This window comes from Peromyscus maniculatus, chromosome 20 (genome assembly GCF_049852395.1).
Source record: "Peromyscus maniculatus bairdii isolate BWxNUB_F1_BW_parent chromosome 20, HU_Pman_BW_mat_3.1, whole genome shotgun sequence".
NCBI classification, from domain to species: Eukaryota; Metazoa; Chordata; class Mammalia; order Rodentia; family Cricetidae; genus Peromyscus; species Peromyscus maniculatus.
In genome coordinates, this window is record NC_134871.1 from 44548487 (window position 1) to 44571881 (window position 23395).

At 49.2% G+C, this 23395-nt stretch overlaps 1 protein-coding gene and 1 long non-coding RNA gene across 3 annotated transcripts; one reads left to right on the top strand and one right to left on the bottom strand.

The window, feature by feature from the left end:
- Positions 1-1430: 1430 nt before the first annotated feature.
- Positions 1431-9110, top strand: LOC121824326 (uncharacterized). The gene is made up of 4 exons (XR_013046447.1): positions 1431-2121; positions 3424-3495; positions 4879-4977; positions 8668-9110. It is a non-coding gene; the product is annotated as an uncharacterized LOC121824326 (long non-coding RNA).
- Positions 9111-11945: 2835 nt separating this feature from the next.
- LOC143269764 (uncharacterized) lies at positions 11946-15150 on the bottom strand. 2 transcript variants are annotated; one of them, XM_076556096.1, is made up of 2 exons: positions 14700-15150; positions 11946-13884 (listed from the first exon to the last, which is right to left on the bottom strand). In XM_076556096.1, the coding sequence occupies exons 1-2, from the start codon at positions 14855-14857 to the stop codon at positions 13629-13631; spliced, it is 414 nt and encodes a 137-aa protein (XP_076412211.1). In that variant the 5' UTR covers positions 14858-15150; the 3' UTR covers positions 11946-13628. The 2 variants fall into 2 exon arrangements, with proteins under 2 accessions (XP_076412211.1, XP_076412212.1); XM_076556097.1 differs by having other exon boundaries at positions 11946-13152; positions 14700-15096.
- Between the last annotated feature and the right edge of the window lie 8245 nt (positions 15151-23395).

The window sequence follows — 23395 nt, forward strand, 5'->3', positions numbered from 1 at the left end:
AGAAGACTTGGAAAACCAAGATGTCTCATGGCTGAGAATTCCTTGGGCAAATGGTTCTGTCAAACAACTCCAGATAGGAGGTTTGGACTTGCTAAGAGGTGTAAACTGTATAACAATAAAGAAGGATTTTTGCAAAGCTATGGGCAATCATTTCACCAGAAGCTGATTCCGCAGCTGATTGCTAAGCCAAAATTCATCTTGGAGTGATCCTTTTCTTCAACAAACCCACAAAAAACACCAATAAATGGCCCAGAAGTTTACTTTGAGGAGAAAGCATTTGAAAATTGACTATGGTGATGATGGGCATACCCATATAAACAATATAGAAACCACCTGTACTTGCATATTAAGTGGGTGAGTTGTGCATTATGTGACTTGTAGCTTATAAAAAGCCATCAAACATAATGATTAAGTTGCACAAAACAGGCACAGAGCCCTCATCTGTGTTATGACATGGATTGTGCCACTAAAAACAAAAAAAGGCAGGCTGAGAGGCCCACAAGATCCTCAGTGTGATAGGTGATAGTGCTTGTGGTTGTCCACTTAGGTGTGGTACAAAGCATGTGAGGCACCTCAGTCGAAATGCTCTTGCAATGGTAACATGGAAATATGATTGACCTTTACCTCTGTAGACTTCCTGACTATGGGTACCTCAGCCCAGTCTGTGGAGGGCCTTGTGAGTGAAGACTGAGGAACACTGAAATGAGATTCACATATGCACACTGCAACCTAGATAGTCTGTGCTTCTACCCTGTGGGTTGAAGAATTTGAACTCACAGCTGCCTTGTCAGACCAGACCTAAACCCAAGCCTAATGCCCTGGCCACAAGTTTAGAAAGAGCCAGACCTATCAGAGCCAATTCTTTTTTTTTTTTTTTTTTTGAGACAGGGTTTCTCTGTGTAACTCTTGCTGTCCTGGACTAGCTCTGTAGATAAAGCTGACCTCCAACTCACAGAGATCCACCTGCCTCTGTCTCCCAAGTGCTAGAATTAAAGCCATGCACCACCTCCACCTTCAGAGGCAATTCTTTCAAGCAAATATCCCCATCTATCTTGCTGATTCTCTCTGCCTCTCTCTGCCATGCTCTGCAGCTGTGCTGGTGTGCATGCATTGACACAAATCCTGAGCATTTTAGACGTGAAAAAAACCCACACCCAAATAGGGCCACATGCATGCACACATATATATAAAATATACATGTAATAAAAATTTGAAAATTAGTGGAGACTGCCAGGGGTTAGCTATGGGTAACATCCTGTCACCTCAGTGAAAGCAGGTGGTGTGGGAGAGACAAACCAGGAATTTGTCAGTTCCAACTCTCTTAGTGCCCTTCCCTAGGGTTCCAGAATTCCTCTTCTAACCTCTCAGATTTTCAACAGTCTTTTGGTGCACTTCCGTTGAGTTCCGACTCTGTCTTGGTTTGAACCTTCCCACAAGGTTCCGACCTTCTTTGGTGCAGTTCCATTAGGATTTTGCCTCTCTTGGTGCTTTTCACTTATGGTTCTAACACCTCAGTACTCCATCTTTCTTTTGTTCACTTTGCGCCACAGCACTCCATCCCTCTCTTGGTGTGCTTCTCTCTAGTCTTCAACTGTTTGTTGGTGCCTTTCTATCAAAGTTCAGAACCTTTTGGTGAACTTCCCCTCTGGGTTGGACCCTCTCTTGAAGTGCTTCCCTCTGGGCTGCGACCCTCTCTTATACTTCCTAGGGTTCTGATCCACTTCAGGGGCCCCACATTGACGCGCTGCTTTTCTTGGCTGGTCCCTCAGAACTATGAAGCTCTTCAGGCACTCCCCTCTTGAGACTTGGACTCTTCTTTTGTGCCCGTATTTCAGGGATTTACCTCTCTTGACACCCGTCCCTCAGTTTTCAGAGCCTCTCTGGGAGTCCTCCTCTGAGAAGATTGGAGCCTTGAGGGAAGAGCACAGAGAGTCGGAACCATGAGGGAAGAGCACCAAAGCAGGGTCAGAGGTCTAACGGAAGTGCACCAAAAGACCGTTGGCGATCTGAGGAGTTAGAAGAGGGACTCAGAACCCTGAGGGAAGGGCACCAAGAGAGCTAGAAACCTGAAGGAGAGGTGCCAACAGAGAACTGGCCCCAAGACAAAGTTAGAGCCCTGAGGTAGGAGCATCAAGAGAGGTCTTAAGAGAGAGACTTAAAAGAAGTGCACAAAGAGATGGTTGGAACCCAGAGGCAAGGTTGACAAAGGAAGATCTGAACTCTGAGGAAAGGGAGCCAGGTACCCTGAAGGAGGGGCATCAGAAGATGGTTATAGCCTTGAGTGAGGAATGTGTCAATAGAGATTGGGGTTGGGGGCCGAGAAAGAGGCACCAAGACAAAGGTGGATCCCGGGGGGAGGAGCTCCAGAAACGGGTTTAGGTACTCCAGGGGGCAACCCAAGAGAGTTGAAGCCCTGAAAGAAGGGCTCCAAAGACTTCTGTAGGCCTGAGGAAGGACGTTAAGAGAGGTTGAGAGAGAGTTGGAGCTTTTAAGGAAGTGCTTCAAGACATGGTAAGAAGAGCCCTGAGTCAGTTGAAGCCTTGAGGGAAGGGCACCTGAGGGAGTTGGCCAGAGGCTTGAGAGAAGGACACCACTCTGTCCAGAGGCCTGAGGATAGGGCACCAGGAGATGGTCAGGGATCAGAACCTAGGAGCAGAGCTCCAATATAAGGTCATCTGGAAGCAGAGGCACCAAGGTAGAGTTCCTGAGGGAGGAGCACCAAGAGAGTGCCAGGTTCTGAGGGGTGGGAACAATAGAGATTCAGAGCCCTGCAGGGGAATGCCAGGTGAGGGTTTTCAGTCTTGGGTGTGTTGTGCCCAGATCGTGACCCCCAGAGAGACCACCAAAGACGAGCATGCCGGAATGCAAAAGCAAGGTTTAATTCTGGATATCCAAAAGCAATACAAGCCTAGGCAGGGACTTCGTCCAATACATCCAACGCAGTGTAGGCTGGAGGAAGCGCCCACCTGTCTGCAAGCTCAGTTTTTAAAGGGAAAAGTCACAAGGTTACATCATTTAGGGGTGCTAGTACAGGTACAATTCTGATTGGCTTGTGTCTAGGAATTCCAGAAATCACAATTCAGTTTTCCTTCTAAGGAAGTAGTTACCCACCACCATTTTTCATTGGCTGCCCCCAGATGGGGGCATCTGGTAATTACACAGTCACTATGGAAACTAGGGTTGGGACATTCTATGGTCAAGCAGTTGCCTAGGGGGCCAGGGAGAGGACATTCCATAGTCCGGCAGCCATTACCTCCTGACTACCTTGTGACTCTGTATTTTTACACTTCCTGATTTCTGGAATCTGAACTGACTGGTCTCAGTAACTTCTGGCCTGTTCTCAAAAGGAGAAATCTTAGGCCTTAATTTTAGGGTGAAAACATTTTGGTCTTATTTCTAAGATGGCTCATTTTGGTCTCACAGGCGAATCACTGCGATGATGTGAGTGAAGGAATGACGCTCCAGAGAGCTTGAAGCCTGAAGGAAGGAGTGAAGGTACAGAGGCCCTTGTGTGGGGACAGTCTCCAGGATGGTCTCCAGAAAGAGGATGTTGCTCATCTTCCTCAGGCAGGGCCTTCTAGAACATTCCCCTGAGTACAGACAAGTCTAGTGGGGCCAGTGGCTGAGAGAATCTAGCAGAACTTGAGTAACTAGCCTGGAGCATTCCAGAAGGGCATAATAGATTCCAAGCAAGCATCCATGTTCCAGATATGAGATGATAAGATCCAGCCCAGTGGGACAATTCCATAAGGAAACCCCAGAGGATTCTGCAGGATGATTCTAGAATGGAAAAGCAAGAAGATGAGGAAAGGTTTCTAGCAAGGGTAGGATAACCTGAAATCCGATGTTAGGGCAGAGACCAGATAGGAGAGGAGGATATGGACTATGCCCATGGGAGGAAGACGGTCTAGAAGGGGGAAGATGGCAGACCCATCAGGACCATTTTACAAGTGGGAAGCAGATTCTGAGTATGGAGCAGAGAAGGATGGAGGAGACAAGGACCTGAAACTCCTGGGGTAGGAGAAGTAGGACAAGACTGCCAAGGCCATGACCCGGCATGCCTCCTCTGTGCCTTGATCCTCAGGACATGGACCTGGAGCAAGGAGCCTGGCCCTCACTGATGGACATGGTTCCCTTCACTTTCAGGTTCACCTGTCTCTTAGAGATGATGCACCCCTTCTTCTTGATAATTCTCCTGGGACTCCTCCCATGGGTGCACACCACTGTCAACAATACCAGTGGGTTGGGCAACAGTACCAGTGGGTTAGACATGGTCATCAAACCTAGGCAAGTTAAGTATGATCTCAAGACTCCCAGTGTGTTGGATGGAAGGAAGCTCCACCTAGAGCTGAATAGGGTTATAAGAAGGCTTGTTTGGGATTGGGCTCACCAGAACCAGGTGGCATGAGTATTGTTAGGTTAACTTGAGACTCAAAGATACTCCTGAGTTTGAACAGGTCTGAGGAGACTGAAGACTGCCACAGAGAGCTGCTGACTAGGAGACCCCAGGGAGCATCTGTCCATAGCACTTCCCAGCAGGGACAGCGGGTGCTGAGTCCAGAGAAACACTGGAGGATTGTGGTGTCCTGGGTGGCCACTGTTCCATGGAGGGATGGACTTCTTTGAAGTGCTCAGCTGTTTACATGTGGCCAGCCCTTTAGAAAAAGGAAAGGTTCCTAATGGGTCTGCTGCTATTCTGATGATGGTCTGGCCTTGCCTTAGACTATGGCAGGATCTGAGCTCTACAGGCATTGTATAGGTGGCTTATACAGAGAACAGTATTGGGAAGGAGCTATGTTGGGAGTATAATGGTGAAAAGACTTCTTGGGGAAAAACCCAACAGTAGTTTTTTTTTTTTTTTTTTTTCATCCTCAATAGAATTTATGTGCTATTTGTGTGCATTCACAAACACCTTCTTATGCCCTCAAGAGAAAACCTGTTCTAACAACCAGAGACGCTGTGCAGTAATTGCCATACGTAAGTATCTGTATTCTGGTCACAGGGTGAGTAAGCCTACCTGCACAAGTTTGGGGGACAGGCTCAGTCTGTTCTCTCTGCAGCCAGATCCACCACTCTTCTGGCAGCTCCTTGAAGTGAGAGCCTGTTCACAGGTGCTGTGTTCAGCCCACTGATAGGGCAATGTACATCTGCTCATGGAGCCAAGAGCCTGTGGTTGATGGTAGGCTGACAGTCTACACATCCCGAGTATCCAGGGAATGAGACTACTGTGGCCCATCCATGACTTTGTCCCAGGAGGTCTCTCTATTCATATGGGCAGACACCTTGGTTCAGCTTTTGTGAATCTTTGCATACATGTTAGTTTCTGATTTTGTGCATTAACATCCTGTATTAGTTACTTTCCATTGCTCTGATAAAAGAGCCTGAACAAGAATACATCTAAAATGAGGCATTTGATTGGGCTTCTGTCTTCAGAGGGTTGGAGTCTATAAGGGTGTAGGAAAGGCATGGTGGCAGGAACAGCTGAGAGCTCACACCTGGATTTACAAGCAGGAGACAGCACTAACTGTAAAAGGTGCTAAACTTTTGAAATCCCACAGCCTGTCCTGCACCCCCCCCCCAAGACACACCTCTAATATGGCCACACCTTCTGGTCCTTCCCAAATGGTTCTACCAACTGGTAACAAATATTCAAACATATGAGCCCATGGGGGGCCATTCTCATTCACACCACCACACACCCCAACTAGCCAGATTCAAGCAGTGAGATGCCAGTTTCTCAGGGTGATGCCTGCCATCTGAGATGGAAAAACTAGAGTTGAATCAGGGCACACAACAGGCAAAATAAATATTACTTACATGAGCAATGATTTTTTGTGGAGGAGACAAGAGAGATTGCAAAGAAGCTGTAATAATCTTCAGTCGTGTACATCAAGTAACCCATGATGAAAATAGCTACCGGGCTGAGGAATGGGCAGGGAATGGGATGGTATTTCTAAAATGTAGGCAATCAGGCAGCTCTGAAGTTCCCAATTAAATGCCCCCTGCCATGGTGTCTAGACTCAACAGCACAAAGGCTAAACTCATTACAGCTCTAGATGGAGGATAGAAGAACTTTGACTGGAAAGAGCAGACAGCAATGGTCTCAATACTCCTGCCTCTGTCTGGGGGGAAGTAGCCCTAGTTAACACATCGCTGATTTGTTCCAACAGTGATTTGTTTCCAGAGGCAGCTGAGGGACTGGACTTGCCCCTTAGGCTTTATTTTGCCAACGTCCACCACAGGCAACCTGATAATACCATTAACAAATGGAAGTCACCATATGAGACCAAGACAGAAATGGCCAAATGCATACATTTTCCATGGTTCCTCACACGAGCTCATGGAATTAATGGCAGTGTGTGATGTTGAGCATCGACAAGGTCCTCATAAATGGAGCTATGTGGAGTTATTTCTCCATCACAGTGCAATTGAGCTGTGAATTATTGTGAGGGAAGGACCTGCTGGCTCCTTGACAGGAAGGAACCTTTCTAAGCAGCCCAGTAGGCAGGGAGGCCACCCTGGAATGAGGAAATATTGGGAGTTGGATGATTTGTGAAGAGAGGACTCATCAAAAATGAGTAGACATTGCTGACAGAGAGCTGAAGCTTAACTATGGATTGACACAGAGTTTATGTGGGGGAGGGGGCTGCTTGGATCTTGATCACAAGGTCCTTCTGTTGTACAGCAGACGAGTCTCAGGGCTGTGGACGGTAAAGTAGTCAGGGTGAGTCCCACATCAGAAGAACTAAATAATGGCTCAGGCTCCAAGGGGAACAAGCAATAGCAAAGCCTCAAGCCTTCAGCCCAGGGATTCTGGCAGGGTGTTGCCAGTGGGGCTCACTTGACAGAACTCCATTGGCTGAAACCAGAGAAGATGGCAGTCTCGTTCTCTATGGAGTCTTGCTTGAGCAATCTAATCTGTGCTGGAGAACATGCATCTGTAATCCCAGAACTCTTACTGTGAGTGGGAGGCAGAGGTAGGAGAAGCAGCTGGAAGAGAGCAGGTCTGCTAGCCTGGAGTAAGCATAGCAGTAGAGGCAGGAGGGAGACCTCATCTCAACAAGATGGACAGTGAGGGACGCTCCTGAAAGCTATGCTCTGACTTCCTCATGCATGTGGGTAGCATGTGTGTCACACACACACACACACACACACACACACACACACACACACACACAGAGGAACAGGTGAAAAGGAAAAAGAAGTGGGAGATTAGAAAGGTCAGTGGCTGCCAGAGATGTGTGAAGGGAGATGAGAAGGCAGAGGCAGGCATCTAAGGAGACCAACTCGTCCTGCGTGAGACCCCAGTGGCGCCCCTCTACAGGTGTCAACCCCACAGCATGTGGAGCACCAAACCTCTGTGGAAGCTGAGGGCATGGAGTGATGGAAAAATGTCAGCCTGGGTCCGTCGACTATGAAGTGGACTGCTGAGGTACAGGCTGACAGAGGAGGAAGCTGTGCCTGGGACAGGACGTGTTCAGAAGAATTCTCTGCGATTTCTGATCATTTTTTTTTTATAAGCCCCAATGGTAATTAAGGAAAGGTCTACAAGTCACTTCTCTCATTGTAGGCTCTCATAGTGCCACACAGAATACCAGCTTCATTGCAGGCCATTCTATTAGATGTATGTGCCTGGGACTCTACACATTCATTGTCCTTGCCCACAGAATGCTCCCAATATTTCCTGTGTACTCTGACCCACTAACACTCAATATTTGTTTAACGAGTGAGGAAATGAACGGATTCTGAGTCATGACATTCTTGAGGCAGAACTAGAGGATATGGTACCATGAGTCCTGAGAGTTTTCTCTAGGTGTAGGAGGTGAGGAGACTAGGTGATGTCTATCCCTCTCCTCATAAGTCCCAATGGCAAGGCAAAGTGCAATTCTACTAACGTTCACCCCTGTGCTCTGTACATAAATGCCAAAGCTTGGAAAGCCAGGTGGGGATTGGGAAGGTGTTTATTCTGGAGTCGTGAATGCGGACACTTCTTTGTGCTCTTAATCCTCTCTGGAGCCTCAAAGAGCATAGCTTCTGGTCAGTGTTTCATTCTAGACCTTGGTAATGCTTAGGGTAATATTAGAACCAAACTGAACAGGGTATTGCATTTGCATAGCTGTATGTTTCATGTACATAGCTGTATGTAACTGAGATTGAAGTTTCAGCTGGGGAGGGACAGTGACAGGTGTAAAGATGGTAGCAATGCATAGAAAGGTAAGTTAGGAGTTGTTACTGGAGCGATCAGGCCCTCTTGTGTACTTGTATGATTTCTCTCAAGCATTCTTGACAATGTCTAGTTGTGAAATAATCATTTTTTACACTGTTTAAAAGTTTCACTCTGATTGGTGGAGTCACCAGCCAGAGGCAGAGAAAGCATGACATGTAGGATATGAGGTAAGAAGCCATGAGCCATGTAGCAGCAGGTAAATAATAGAAATGGTTTAAATTAAGTTATAAGAACTAGTTAGAAACAAGCCTAAGCTATCTGCTGAGCTTTCATAATTAATAAGAAGTCTCCATGTGGTTTATTTGGAAGCTGGCTGGTGGGACAGAAATATCTGCCTACAAAGTCTCAATATAAGGTTATGGAGCCAGCTGTGGTTGACTGTGGTGGTGGATTTACAATGAAGATGTGAAGGTGGTCATTTTCTTCCTCTTTTCTTCTAGGTATGGACTCTCGGCAGCTCCTAGTCCACAAGAACTGTGTAGACGACTGCTCGTTTGTGCTTTTTCAGCCTCCACCAACCCCTAGAAAGCTTCCACCAACCACTTACTTCTACTATACCCAGTGCTGCTCTGGCCACCTTTGCAATGAAGGAGGACCTTCTAATGTAGAGAGGGACTTGTCACCCCCTATTGTGATTGATGATGGGCCAATTGCAAGAGCTGTGTGTCTGGGCGAGTTCAACCTTCTTCTGAACCTTTCCTTAATCCTCTCCAGCATCATACTGACCTGAGAGCCCCTCCTTGGGGTAAACCCATCTTCCCCCAGCTGAAAGCATCTTTGTTCTTTGTTGTTTCCTTGTGAAGCAGAGACAGTGTTCAGGGCATCTGTTGGGCCCCTTCGTAGCTTGTTGTAGGAAAGAAATAAAGACATTGTTTGTTGAAAATGCCCCTGGCCATTGTTTTCTTGCTGTATGGAAGCATTTAGCCTGGGTTCTCTACTCAGACAAGCTCACTCCCCTTTTATATCCTTAGGAATTCCCTTGTGGGATGGATCATGGTTCCAGCTACTTGGCACCCTTTCAACACTGTAGGCTAAATACTCATCTCACTAGGTAGGTCCAAACCATCGGGCAGCCTTGGTATATGAGTGTTTTGAACAAAAGACAGAAGTGTTCTGAGGTCAGTCAGTATGTAGGCTGATAAGTCAGGTCCCCAGCTCAGCTGGGATGACTAAGTCCTTGCCAGATCCTTTCAGTCCTCAGGTCATGGGAGACGGGAACAGGGAAGGTACCTGGCAAGCAGTGGCACCTGGACTGCTGGGCCTGACAGTCACCTCTGTATTTTCCCTGTGCTGTGGGACAAATTCCTGGGCAACTGGCTTGTCTCTCCCACACCACCTGCTCTCACCGAGGTGACAGGTTGTTACTCATGGCTAACTGTTATAATTTAAAAATGGCAGAAGGAGACCTTGGTGGGTTGGACCCAAGGGGCCCCAGAAGTCAAGCCACATGACAGAACTCCTGTGGAGGATTTATTGGGGGAGGGGAAGAGAGAGACACAGAGTGCACCTCTGGACACAAGAGCTGAAGAAAGAGTAGGCTGAGACTAAGCAGGCATTTATCCTATGCGCACAGACTATGCAATGAAATGAGGCTGTAGGACCCTGGGCTGGCTAGGTATCTGCCTGAATGTTAGCAAGTGCATCTTGCCAGGTCCCCAAGCGGCAGGCCGGCTATGCCTGAATGCGAACATTCTTCCTTTTTGTTTATTATAAACAGGTAAGGAGTTAGGGGTGGTAGGTGAGATGGAATGAGGACACCGAGTTCTGCAGACTGCTTCTTGCTGACGTGAGGACATTGGTTATCTTTGGCGCACCTGAGAAAGCTGGGGTGCTGCTGGCCACATCCTGGTGTAGCTGGTGGTTTCACTGATGTCTAGGCTCTTTGGAACCGGCTGGCACTGCTTGGATCTGGTGAGTTGCTACCAGGCAGAAGATAAAGTTAAGTTAAGGGGGAAAATTTTTTTTTCCTTAGGTTCCGGTAGTTGATGGAGGGGATTCCCAAGGTTAAGGAAATATGGGGTGGCTTAGGCTGTTAATTAATAGTACTTAACTGAGTACTGCATCTGACCAGTTGACTTCAGGAGCTCCCAAGAATTCTTTGAGTTTGTGTGAAGGTAAGTTTTAGACACATTAGCATTTCCACTGTTTATAATCTGTACTGACATTTACGTTGTAGAAACTCGAGTCTTTGAGTCACAGGGGATCCAGAAAAGATTTCGGTTGAAAGCGTTAACATTCTCTTTCTATCTTGAGCTATTTCAGACTACACAGCTCTTGTCTGTGTGCCCCTTCCCTCCCCTCAGGCTCCTTCTCTCTCTCACTTATTCCTCTCCCGGGCGGCTATGGCTCCCCCTCCCCTTCCTTGCCATGCTCCTGGTGCACAGTCTTTGCCCTTGCTCAGGTGTGGCTGCATTTCTGCTGGGCTACTCCTGGCCTGGCTCCAGAGAGCAGCACCTAGCCCTACCCCATCCTTTGTTTAACCGGCACCTTTTGTTTCTCTTATCGCCCTATGTGAATCTTGTAGGAGAGTCTCCTAAGGATACAAAGCCCTATGCAGAACTTGGTTCAGGAAACCTGGAAAACCATGGTACCTGAGAAATCAAGGAATTTGCACTTGGCATTTTTATCTTGGCGAGCTCCTTTCAGGTTGCTTTGAAGGTACAGAAATTAACTGGCTAAACTGTAAATAGAGAGAAAATAAAAATGCCCTAGGCGAAGGGAAAGTGCTTCACGCCTTCAAGGCTGGACCCTCTGCAGCCACCAAAGGCTAAATTCATTCTTAAGGTGCCTCTGAGTCTTCTTTCCATGGATCCGAGTGAACCCACACACCTGTGCCGTGACAACCACGACACTCAGGAATTCTAGAGTTTCCCAGTCTCTCTCCTGAGCCACAGAATCTACCCTCCACCCCATGTTTATCTGCCCTGCAGGATGCTGCAGCTGCTGCTATGTAGGAGGCTGGGCTGCAGTTGGACTGACCTAATCAATCCCTCCCAGGCTCATTCACTTCCTTCCTGTCCTTTCTTCCTGCCTGGGCAGCAAGCCAAAACTAGCTGGACAAGGCCAGCCTGGAGTGCAGACGGGAACTCAAGGCGACAGACACACACAGGCAGGGGATCTAAAGGGTACAGCTCTTCTGAGTCAAGGCCAAAGGTGCCCCTGAGCCATCACATTTACTATTTGCATCTTTTTCTATCCAGAAAATGGTGACAGATGGTTTGGCCCAATGTAAAGCACCTTTTAAGTTTGTAGTTAGAAAACAACCAAAGGGAATTTAAAATCCTGAGCTTGCGGCTGTTGTCATATAGTGGTAGTATGATGTTTAATGCTCTGCCAGAGCTGGAGTAATAGCATATCAGAATTCCATCAGTTAATGCAAAAGTTATGAACAGTAACAGAGTGAGAGAGGAGAGTCTGGAACATGTTTCATTCTTTTATCCGTCTCAAAACATTTTCTTTTTATCACCACTTAAGCCTTTTTATTATCACATAACCAAACCTTTTTTTAAAAGATTTATTTATTTATTTATTTATTTATTTATTTATTTATTTATTTATTTATTTATTTATTTATTGTGTATACAGTGTTCTGCCTGCATGTGTCCTTACAGGCCAAAAGAGGGCACCAGATCTCCTTACAGGTGGTTGTGAAAGACCCCCGGCTGAGATCTTTCTCCGGGAGAGACCCCAAACCCAAGGAACACACCGAAACCACAGATCAGATGCAAAAGCAAGAGGGTTTATTTAGACCAGGTACCTGGGGCGAAGTCTCTTGGAGGACTTGCGCCCTTTCCTAGGGCAAGGGGGACTTTTTATGGGATCCCAGGGGCAGAGGCGCGGTTACAGAAGCGAGAAGCATAGTTACAGGGTCCCTATTGGTTGTTTCAAAGAAGGCCAGGGTGAACTTGGGGTCATATGTGTGTGGCTGATTTGGCCTTGTCCAGGCCAGCTGCTTATTCCTCAAGGCCAGGGGCCCGCCATAAAATATCAACTGTCTTACTCCCAAGGCTGCTGACCACAGTTATCTTTTTCCAGGCTGGCCATAGCTATCTCTGTCAAGGCCGGGTAGCTGGCTATGGCTGTGAACTCCTGTTTTTCTGATTCCTGCAGAATGGCGTTTCTAAGGCCAAGTTATTGGGGGGGCATAACATCGGCCCAACGCCCCATATCCTCATAATGGAGCGGGGGTCTTTCATTCCCCCATTTTCTTTTGTACCAAATGAAATCTTTCATTTTAGGATGGAGAATAAGGGGTTAGCTCTATCTCTGACTGTCTGAGCCTCTGATATTGTTTGGTTAGGATCAAAACCTGGGCAACAGAAACCTTATCCTTGGTGAATTGCACCAATTTATTGAGGATGTATGACCCAAACAATAAAATGAGCAGGAGGACGATTAGGGGGCCCATAATGGTGGAGACAAGGGTCGTAAACCATGGTGACCTTTGGAATTATCTTTTAAATCATTTTTGTTGAGCATGGCTACTTGGAGCTGTCTGAATTGGCCGGTCTCCATAAGGGCTGCAGTCCCTGTATCTACCCCAGCAGCTATTTTGTTTATGGTAATTTTTTCCAGTAACAGGGCCAGCGTCAGGGAAACAGGCTCTCTGGTGATGTCCCTCCTTATGTCAGGAGGACTATTAGGGGGATCAAGGGGACCCCCGGGTGAGTCTTATCTTTAGTGGGTTTGGAGAGCGTTGAACTAGATGTCTCGGTGCCCTCAGCTTCGTCGGGTTCCTTGGCAGTCTTTACATGTGACGTGTGGACCCAAGCCGCTGTCCCGTCAACCTCGGCTCTAGGTTCCTGGATTGATGGCGTCGGACCTAGACAGAGTCCCCAATCTTGAATGGGTGAGGCATCACCGGGCGGTTCAGTTGCTCCCGGCAGGCAGGGGTTTTTGCACCGTCTTTTGCATCAATTGGAGGGCTAGTGGCAAAAGAGGAGATATCAGAGTAAAGGAAATTTACAATTGGTGGGGGAGCCCCATACATGATCTCGAACGGGGTTAGGCCATGAGGCCCAGGAGTGTTCCGGGCTCGGTAAAGGGCTAGGGGGAGTAGGAGCACCCAATCTCTAGTGCCAGTTGCAAGCGTTAATTTGGTTAAAGTCTCCTTAATGGTTTTATTTGCACGTTCTACCTGTCCTGAGCTCTGGGGGCTGTATGCACAATGAAGTTTCCAATCAATCCCCAGTAGCCTGGCCACCTCCTGACTTACCTGGGAGACAAAGGTGGGCCCATTGTCTGACCCCAATATCTGGGGTATTTCATACCTGGGAAAGATGTCATCCAGGAATTTCTTGGTTACCACGTTAGCGGTCTTTTTTCTTGGTAGGCAAGGCCTCTGTCCATCTATGATGTAAGCTTGTCGCTCGGGGCTCCATTCCGCCCCCATTTTTTTTTGTTAGTTCCTGGTCCTCCGGGCTTCCGCCATCCGGAGGGCCTGGGTCAGCGCGATCAGCTCTGCCTTTTGGGCCGATGTTCCAGGTGGCAGTGGTGAGGTCCAAACTATCTCCGATTCGGTGGTGACGGCTGCTCCGGCCCTCCGTTCTCCTTCTTGGAGGAAGCTGCTCCCATCCGTGAGCCAGGCAGCAGGGTTGCGGGGTTGAGGGAGACAACTGGTCTGCACACCATTCGATCTGAGGGCTGCTGGACCAGAGCTTTTACCGCATGGGAGGATAACACAGTTAATGGCTGTCCCAAAGTCAGTTTCCCTGCATCCTTGAGCAAAACAGCAATGGCTACCACATGTAGACAGGGGGCGGGCCATCCTGCAGCTACCGGGCTTTCATGGCCCCAGTCTCTGTATCAACATTTCTTTTGCAAAGCCTGAGTTCTCGTCCACGAACAGTTTAAAGGGCTAGGACTTGTAGGGGGCTCCCTTTGGGTCCTGTCCAGATGTCAGCTGAACCTTTTTTTTTTTTCTCGGTGGTCCTTTGATACCTCCTGTTACCTGTGGCCCCCTGGACCAAAGCTGTGCGGTCATTGAGAGAGCCTCCGGTATGGGTCAGGACTGAATGTTGAGCCCCGGTGTCCACTAGGAAGGTCACTGGCTGCCCCCTAATCTTGAGAGTTATCCTAGGTCGGGGGGAGGGGGTCTCCTGGCCTTGACCTCCCCAATCTTCCAGATTGAGGTCCCTTGGCTTAGGTCTCCGAGACCCTTGAGGCTTTTTTTGATCAGTCACGAGCCCAATGTCCTCTCTGTTTACAGTAAGCACTTTGTCTTTGTCAAGCAGTGTTCTTTTTTTGATCTCCCGTCCTAACTTCCTAACTCCCTCTCTGACCTGTCCCTGAGACATTACAGTGGCCAGGACTTTTTTGTTTGTTTTTCCTCTCCCTCCGTGTCTCTCTAAGTCCTTTTTTTAAAAACGCGCTGCCGGCGTCTCTTTCTGGTAACCTGAGCCCAATCGGTAGGGGGTTAGAGCCCCTGGAGACCCGCTAAGAGCAACTGGCCAGAGATGTAGGTGTTCCCTACCTTCGCTGCTTTGTCCCGCCTTCCTCGTAGGCGACCGGCAATTGGGGAGGAAGCAGGAACTCATCCTCCGCTGTTTGGGGGCCGCTGCAGGAGCCGCCGGTCCCTCCGGCGCTGTCGGGGGGGTTGTAACACTCGGGGCGGGGTGACTCGGCGTCCATGGGTGACGCCGCCCCCTAGTCACCTTCCCCATATTGGGCCGGAGCCGGTCGTGGCACATCGCTGTGGGTCGCCGGCCAGGGGGCGGTCCCTCGCCGACCCCATCCCCGGCCCCGCCTGCGTGCCCCTGCTACATCCCATGTCCGCCTGCGCCGCCGCTGCCGACTGCGCCGCTCGGCCGCCCTCCGCGCTATCCACCGCCCCTCCGAGCGAGCGGCTGTGGGGCGCTGCCGCCGCAGGCTCTCCGCCGCCCGGGTCCCGGCCGGCCGCGCCGGGGGCTGCCGCGCTCCATGGCGGCTGGTCGCCGGCCCCGCCTCTGGCCCCGCCTGCGCCGCCGCGGGCCCCCGCGACCGCGCCGCGGCCGCGCGGACGGGAGGAGGCGTGGGGAGCTCCGGCACCCGCCGCCGCCACCGCCATCACCGCTGACGGCCTGCGGGGACTGGGCAGGGGGCGTCCCGGCGCCCTAGCTTCCCGGCAGCCCCGCCTGCGCGCCCGCCTGCGCGCCCGCCTGCGCGTTCTCTTTTCCCCCGCACCCGCCTGCAAGCCTGCCCGCGCGCCCGCCTGCGCCGGAGCAGCGGCCTGCGGGGAGAGGAAAAGACTTGCTGGTGTGGGGTTAGGGAGGAACAGGGAGTGGGAGGGATCCGCCGATCTGGCTTCCTCGGCCCCGGGATTCCGCGAGCGCTGCTGCTGCCAGGGGGCTGAGGGGAAGAGAAACGGCTTAACCTATGGGGGAGGTTCTGTTGTCAGGAGTCTCCACATGGCAATGTATGGGACCTGGTCCGGGTGGCCATGGGGACTGGAAGCAAAAACTTTTTTTTTCCACCTGTGAAATAAGACTGAGGTTAAAGGTTTCCTGACGAGGCCATCCTACATCCATTTTAACCCAATCGGCCTCGCAAAGAGTGATCTATTTTTTTTTTTCTTGATTACGACTCCTTTGTTGTTGGCTCGTGTCTTTCTTTACGTCTGACCAGTGTTTAAGCATGAGGCTCAAGGGGGTGATGACAGTCTGTCCTATGGCTGTTTTTAAGAGGAGAACGGTTAAACAGAAAACAAAAAAAAAACGACAGACCAATATAAATAAGACTAAAACTCGCTGCGCGGCTTCGGTTCCAAACCGAAAGCAAAACCAGAAAAACCGTGCCCCCAGAGGGGTCTTCAGACCGTGCCACAGAGGGCACTTCAGATGAACCGTGGAACGTCTTCCAGGTTCCCAGATTCCCCTAGGACGTCTCCCAGGGTTCAGTGGCGAAGTCCAGACCCGTCGGTCCCCCCTTTCAGATCCACTGACACAGACAGATTATCAGACGCAGGCGCGGAGACAAACAAACAACATTTAACACTCAGACAAACAGACAACCCTCAGACTGGACAGGGATGACATAAATCAAGGCCGGCCGGCTTACCTCCTGATGGTGGGTCGGTGGTCCCAGGGAGGGGTCTCAATCCCCGTACGGGCCACCAAATGAAAGACCCCCGGCTGAGATCTTTCTCCGGGAGAGACCCCAAACCCAAGGAACACACCGAAACCACAGATCAGATGCAAAAGCAAGAGGGTTTATTTAGACCAGGTACCTGGGGCGAAGTCTCTTGGAGGACTTGCGCCCTTTCCTAGGGCAAGGGGGACTTTTTATGGGATCCCAGGGGCAGAGGCGCGGTTACAGAAGCGAGAAGCATAGTTACAGGGTCCCTATTGGTTGTTTCAAAGAAGGCCAGGGTGAACTTGGGGTCATATGTGTGTGGCTGATTTGGCCTTGTCCAGGCCAGCTGCTTATTCCTCAAGGCCAGGGGCCCGCCATAAAATATCAACTGTCTTACTCCCAAGGCTGCTGACCACAGTTATCTTTTTCAAGGCTGGCCATAGCTATCTCTGTCAAGGCCGGGTAGCTGGCTATGGCTGTGAACTCCTGTTTTTCTGATTCCTGCAGAATGGCGTTTCTAAGGCCAAGTTATTGGGGGGGCATAACATCGGCCCAACGCCCCATATCCTCATAATGGAGCGGGGGTCTTTCAGTTGTGAGGCACCATGTAGTTGCTGGGAAATTGAACTCAGGACCTCTGGAAGAGCAATCAGTGCTCTTCACCACTGAGCCATCTCTCCAGCCCCAACACATCAACAGATCTTAAAGCACCTTCTTTTTATCTAATTCACCAGGAGATACAGGGGGCGGACCACTGAGAGCAGTCACTGCAAATCGAGTTCCTTAAATAAAGGATGGTGAAAAGTTACATTGAAACCTGTTTTGTGAGTTTATCTCTTCTTTTTTTTTTTGAGTCTGGTAGCAAGGTGAACTGTATCTAGACTTCGTATTAGCCCTAGGAGAGTGAGGCCCGTGACCTTTATTTTACACACAGAACTGGGAAGGCAGCTGATGCCTTGATTGCTGCTGTTAAGCTGACGAAGCCATGACTAATCTAGTCATCAAACAGCATCAGAGTCCTGAGAAGTGTTCTGCCCAGATCCCGGGGACCCCCAAAAGACCACCACAGAGACCAAATCCCTCATGGAAAAGCAAAGAGCCTTTGCTTTCAAGCTCCGGGCCCTGTCTGTCTGTCCCAGGAAGTAGAGAGAGCAGAGAGCCCTGAGCCCAGGCAGGGTAGGGTTTTTATCACAGCAGAGATTGGGGGGAGGGGAGTTCCAGGGTTCAGGACCCTGATTGACTGACAATTGTCTAGGGATATCTGTAAAACAAAATAGGTGTGTGCTAGACTCTGGGACATCTGGCCACCTTATCTAATGGTCGGAATGTCTGGGATGTCAGGTACTTCTCCATCCCTGGGTGGATCCCTGAGTGGTGTCAGCTTATAGCTTTTCCTGGGTCTGGATGTTGCCTGCCAGTAAGCCTGACACAGAAGCTATGTCTGGGCCCCCAAGCCTGTCATGGCAGCTGTGTGGTCAAGCTGTTTGGGGGCCTCTCCACAAGAAGGATTAATTTTACCTGAATTAGTGATTGCAGATGACAGAGATTTACTTGCTGGCTACCTAGACAGCCACCCCAAGGTCCTCCATAGTCGTTGAGGGCAGAGGTCTCAGGGCAACATCAGTCTCCAGCTGCCAGGCCTCAGAAGAGCCAACAGACTTTCCTGTGGAGTAGGAACTTGTGGAAGGACCAGCCTACCTTTGTCTAGGCAACTCGAGGCAGTCAATTCTCCAGTGTCCTGTTGCCCATGCTCTGAAGAGGGTCTTGGCAGCAATTGAGGTGAAAGGCAGTTTTTGCTCAATGCTACATTTGAAGCAACTTCCAGGTGGAGGTTCTTCTGTGCCCATCCATCTTCTTTGGAGAAAATAGGGGTGTTGCCAGGAGCTGGCATGTCTCTCTATCATGAAAAGCCTTTTAATTAAATGTTTTAAATGCCATATTCTGCAGAGTTCTGAGCATTTGAGGACTGTCCATTAGGTATGTCTGAATAGATAAACTTTGTGTCTAGTTACTTGTTTTAAGCTTGACTTTGAAAACATACACAGAGGAATATGTAAGGCTTATTCCTGTAATTAATTATATCAGTCTTTAGCATGACTACAGTTAAAGAGCTTGATCGTTTGTAAGGGTGACTGACTATTTACTTTTGTTCCCTAACAGAAGTTAGCAGCTTTCATAAGACCAGGACCTTATGTTCCATTCCTGTCAGGTTTAGCCTTACAATAATGATTTTGAATTGAAGTTCTTCTATTATCAAAATGAAACCTCTTAATCACAGATAATGGGCTCAGTAAAGAAACCATTATAGCCATTCCCTGGGTGAACACAGAACAAGTCTGTACCAAGCTGTTAAGGCTGTCTCCCAGGAAGACAAGGAAAAGTGACAGGGGAAAGATCCCAGGACGCAATCGGAACAGGAGAAAGGAGGCTTGTGAGTTGGGGTGTGGCCTTGACAGGTCGTGGGGGCCTCTGCCCAAATGCCCAACTCTGGGGAAGAGCCCTCTCGGGGAACCAGGCATTCCATTATAAAATATTTATCTTATTTATCAAATACCTTATTTATCAAATACACGTTGCCACTTACTTAAATTCTCTAGAAGCTTGGTGTTGAACACTTGGCAAAGACATAAGTACTTAGGTATAAATCTCTAAGTCGGGTTTTGTTAACCTGAATAGATCTTCATAACCTTAAATATTTATCATCATATAGAGTATATTTTATGCCAGAGTTGAATGATATACACAGTATGTTGTAACAAATATAACCATATATTTTTATCATCCTATAAAAGTTCATACCAATCTGAGACTTGTTGCTTCCTTAGTCTAGAAAGAGATACAATGAACAAAGCTTATGAGGACTAAGAAATGTCCTTTTTTTGGTTTTTCGAGACAGGGTTTCTCTGTGTAGCTTTGCACCTTTCCTGGGACTCACTTGGTAGTCCAGGCTGGGCTCGAACTCACAGAGATCCGCCTGCCTCTGCCTCCCGAGTGCTGGGATTAAAGGTGTGCACCGCCGCCACCCAGCTAAGAAATGTACTCTTTAACCTTAGTAAAAGATGGCTGCCAACCACGTGGCTGCTTACATCATGATGAGATCACCAGCCGAGATGGAGGAGAGTCATATGATTGCTGTTTCAAACATGTTTTTCTAAACAACAGTTACATGCCCAGATAGGTACAGTTGGATCCAAGTTATATACACATACACACAGAGTTAAAGCCAGCTTACATTCACACATAGAGTGTTAAACCTAAGTCTCATACACGTACACATACACACACACATATATATCTTTAACAGGAGTTGAATAAATTAATAGAAAGGGAGAACTGGTGTGTGTTGAGTGAGACGAAGCTGGCTTCTCCATCTCTGACTCTCATGTTGCAGCAGACCTAGACAGGACATTTGGAGAGGGAGAGCAGACCAGAAAGCATATTTGTGGCAGGTGGAAGAGAGAGGATCTGTTGCGAGTGGAGCAGCAGGTGGGGTTCTAGAGTGAGGTGGGTGCCTTTGGTGGGTCCCGCCACGGTATGCCACTGTGCAAACACGTCACGTGCAACAGTTAGTGCAAGAGGTTTATTGGGAAGGGGAGAGCAGAAGAGTCAAAGACTGCAGTGGAATGGGGGCTGGAGAGAGGCAGGCAGACAAGAGGAAGGGAGCAAGAAAAGAAAAGAAGAGGGAAGAGAGGGAATCAGAGACAAGGAGAGGAATAAAAGGTAAGAGACGGGGCAAAGAGAATGAGTTCTGCCTGGTGGGTACTTTCGAGGGGTGTACATGTCGCTTAGCTAGTGGTGGAAAGGGACCTGGTGATAGGTGATGATGTAACAGCTTTGGCAGAGGCAGGCTGCTGCTGCTGCTGCTGCTGCTGCTGCTGCTAATCTCAACCAACATTGAGATTAACGAATGGAGCAGAGTTAAATGTCGATAAGAACTAGATGATAAGACTAGAACTAGATAAGACTCCAGTTTTTATCTCTATTTGAGAGAGTTCACTTAATGAAAGGGGGAAATGCAGCTTAGCAGGCTTCATAGCTAGCAGGAGCTAAGTAGAGGAACAGGAAAAAAGAACAGAGAGCGGGCTTGGAGCAAAGAAAAGAGAAAGCTGGAATGCAGGGCAAGGTCCATTTCCCTGATTGCTCACAGTAGTCATAAAGGTTCCAAAAAACTATTGGGATCATTCTGGGCAGTGGTGGCACACGCCTTTAATCCCAGTACTCAGGAGCCAGAGGCAGACGGATCTCTGTAAGTTCAAGGCCAGCCTGGGCTAGACAGCGAGTTCCAGGACAGGCTCCAAAGCTACACAGAGAAACCTAACCCCCCCACCCCCCAAAAAAAAGTTGGCATCAAGGGTGCTGTTACATGGCCATTTGGATTGGTTATCTAAGTGGTATTGAAACCAAATTTGTTTGCAGAGGTGCATAAGTTTAGGGTCCTTCAGGTCAGGTGCCAGGAGTAGAGGCTGGAGGTTTTCCAAGAGGTATCCCAAGGGGAAAGAGAGGACACAGAAGACACTGTTCCCATGGATGAGAGAAGGAAAGGAGAGAGTCACTGCAACCTGTAGTCATGGGTGTCCCCAGGATTCAGGGAGGACCAAATGAGGACCAAGCCATTCAGAGGGTTGTCTCCCAATTCATTGGGGGTTGGGCTTAGCCTGGCTAAGCCAGAGGAGACTCCGTGCCTGGTACCCAAACCTTTTGGGCTTTTGCAGAAGCCAGAAGGCATAGACGAAAACCAAGCTCTAAGAGGAGTCTCATCTACAGGAAAGGGTCAGGATTGGGGTCACAAAAGCAACAAGGGCCTAGAGGAGCTGTGGGATCTAAGAGTACCAGAGGGGTGCCAGACAGTCAGGGGTCACTTCTTGGGACTCAGGGAAACGTTTACACCGACTGAAGGGGAAACTTACCCAGTTGCTGCTGGTGGGTGGGGTGCTCAGCGATCAGTGAGCTGGAAAGTGAGCCTGTTGCGCATAGACTGGGTCCAGGGTCCCAGTGTGCCTCAGACCGCCTGTGGGCAGGGGGCACCACTAGGAGAGCCTGCCAGAGTCATGGCACCAGTGTTATAACTTAAAAACAACAGAAGGCAACTTTGGGGGAATGGGCCCAAGGGGACCCAAAAAGTTACACCACATGACAGAACTCATGTGGAAGATTTGTTGGGGGAGGGGAGGAAAAAACACAGAGTGCACCACTGGAGACAAGAGCTGAGGGGGGAGGAAGAGGAAAAGAAGAGAGGTGGGCAGGGTCCACCTTTTAAAGGGGGCTTGGTGTCGGAATTGCTGGCCACTCCTCCAGCTACATGGTCAGGCATGTGCTGTCCAGTAGCCAGGCAGGAGGCTTCTTCATCCTGGGGCCTTACTTCCTATGAAATCCGTGTGCTGTGTGGCCACGTAATTTGCATGCAGCATGATCACATAATCTGTGTGCATGAGGGGCATAGCTGTGTGAGCCCATGCACGCATGTGCAGGGGAATCCAAAAAAAGTTGGTCGCAGACGCCTTCCCCCCTTCTTCTTCTTCTTCTTTCTCCTCTCTCTCCCTGCACCATCATCCATAGGCCTAAGCACATCCCCCTCTGTTCCTTCTCTTAATAAACTCTTATAGTGAGTTTTGTTGTGCCTCGTGGCTCTTTTCCAACGGTAAACAGCACCACGTAAGGAATAACGTTGCAGCACAGCATAAAACTAGCATCGACACCTAGACGAAGCAGGCCCTCCCAGCGCTCTGCATCTGGGACCCCTGTACCGAGGTTTTGCTCCATCTACTACAGCCCACTTTTCATTTGCCCGGCTGCTGGACCACTTTGCACAACACCAGCTACTCTCATTGGTGAGTTTTCCCTTTCCAATCCCTGGCTGTTTCCCAGGGCTGCAGCTTGAGATATATTTCTTGCTGTCGGACCCCCAGGGGGTCCCTTGGGCTGCGTACACACCGACTCATTCTCTCTTGACAAAGCATTGAATGCTGTCAGACCCGGGGTGGGGGGGTCCTGGGGGGGGTACTAGGGGGGTCCTCGAGCTACATATGCCCTGGCCCTCATTCTCTGGCTTGACAAAGCATTGAATGACTTGTGCCAATTGCCAATCCTTCCCTGATCCCGGGAATGTCTGAGATTGGAGGCTTGGATCACATTTGCTTTTTTTTAGTTTTTTTTTTTTTTTTTTTTTTTTTTTAGTTTATTCTCTCTGCTGCAGTCATGGGACCCAAGGCTTCCTCCGCCTATCTGACCTCCCCTCCACTCTCTGATGTCCGGCAGGCTGCTACAACTGCCCAACTCTTGCTCCCACCTTCATTTATCCCGAGTGACTCTCTAGCTAGAGATCAGTTTACAACCTGCCTCCTAGTGGGGCCTCATAAGGCTGCCCTCAGACCAGTAAACTATCAAAAAAAAAAATGAAATTCGAGATAATAAATAAAATCTGTCTCATGTCTCCCTAAGCTTCCAAGACATCAGGTCTAAACTTAAGCATCTGGAGAAGGGGCCCCTCCCACAGGCAGAAGTCTTAGCTGTGGCATTTAAGGTGTACCGTGGGAGAGGTGAGAAAGCCTGTAAACAGAACTTCCAAATGCTGGCACACACTATCCAATAGGCTGCCCGAAGCCTCCAGGTCTCTGTCTTAAACGTGATAGAGAAAGCCACTGGGCTTGTGTGTGCCCTGCCCCACCCAGGCCACCAACTGGGCCTTGTCCGAAGAGCCACCAAGAGGGACACTGGTCAGCTGACTGCCCTTGTGCACCTTGTGGCATGGGGGATTCAAACCTAGACCACCCTCCAGCTGACCTCCTGGGCTTGGCCATGGGTGAGGATTAAAGGTGCCATCTCTTCCAGGGAACTCAGGATAGCCATGACAGTATGGGGTGATCCTTCCTTTTGGACACTAAGCCACTTACTCAGTCCTGAGGAAGTTTTGGGGTCCCACCTGTCCTTGTTTCCCTATTGTCAGGGTAGGGGGGACAGCCTTACCCACCTCACCAGACCCCACCACTTAATTGTACTCTCAGGGGTACCTAATGGGAAGAGATTTTCCAGCTAAGGTAGGAGCTTTCATTTCATTTGCTCCCCCCACATGCCTCACTCCAGACCTGTCAACAATGCCTCTTCTCCTCCTCACGCACAGGG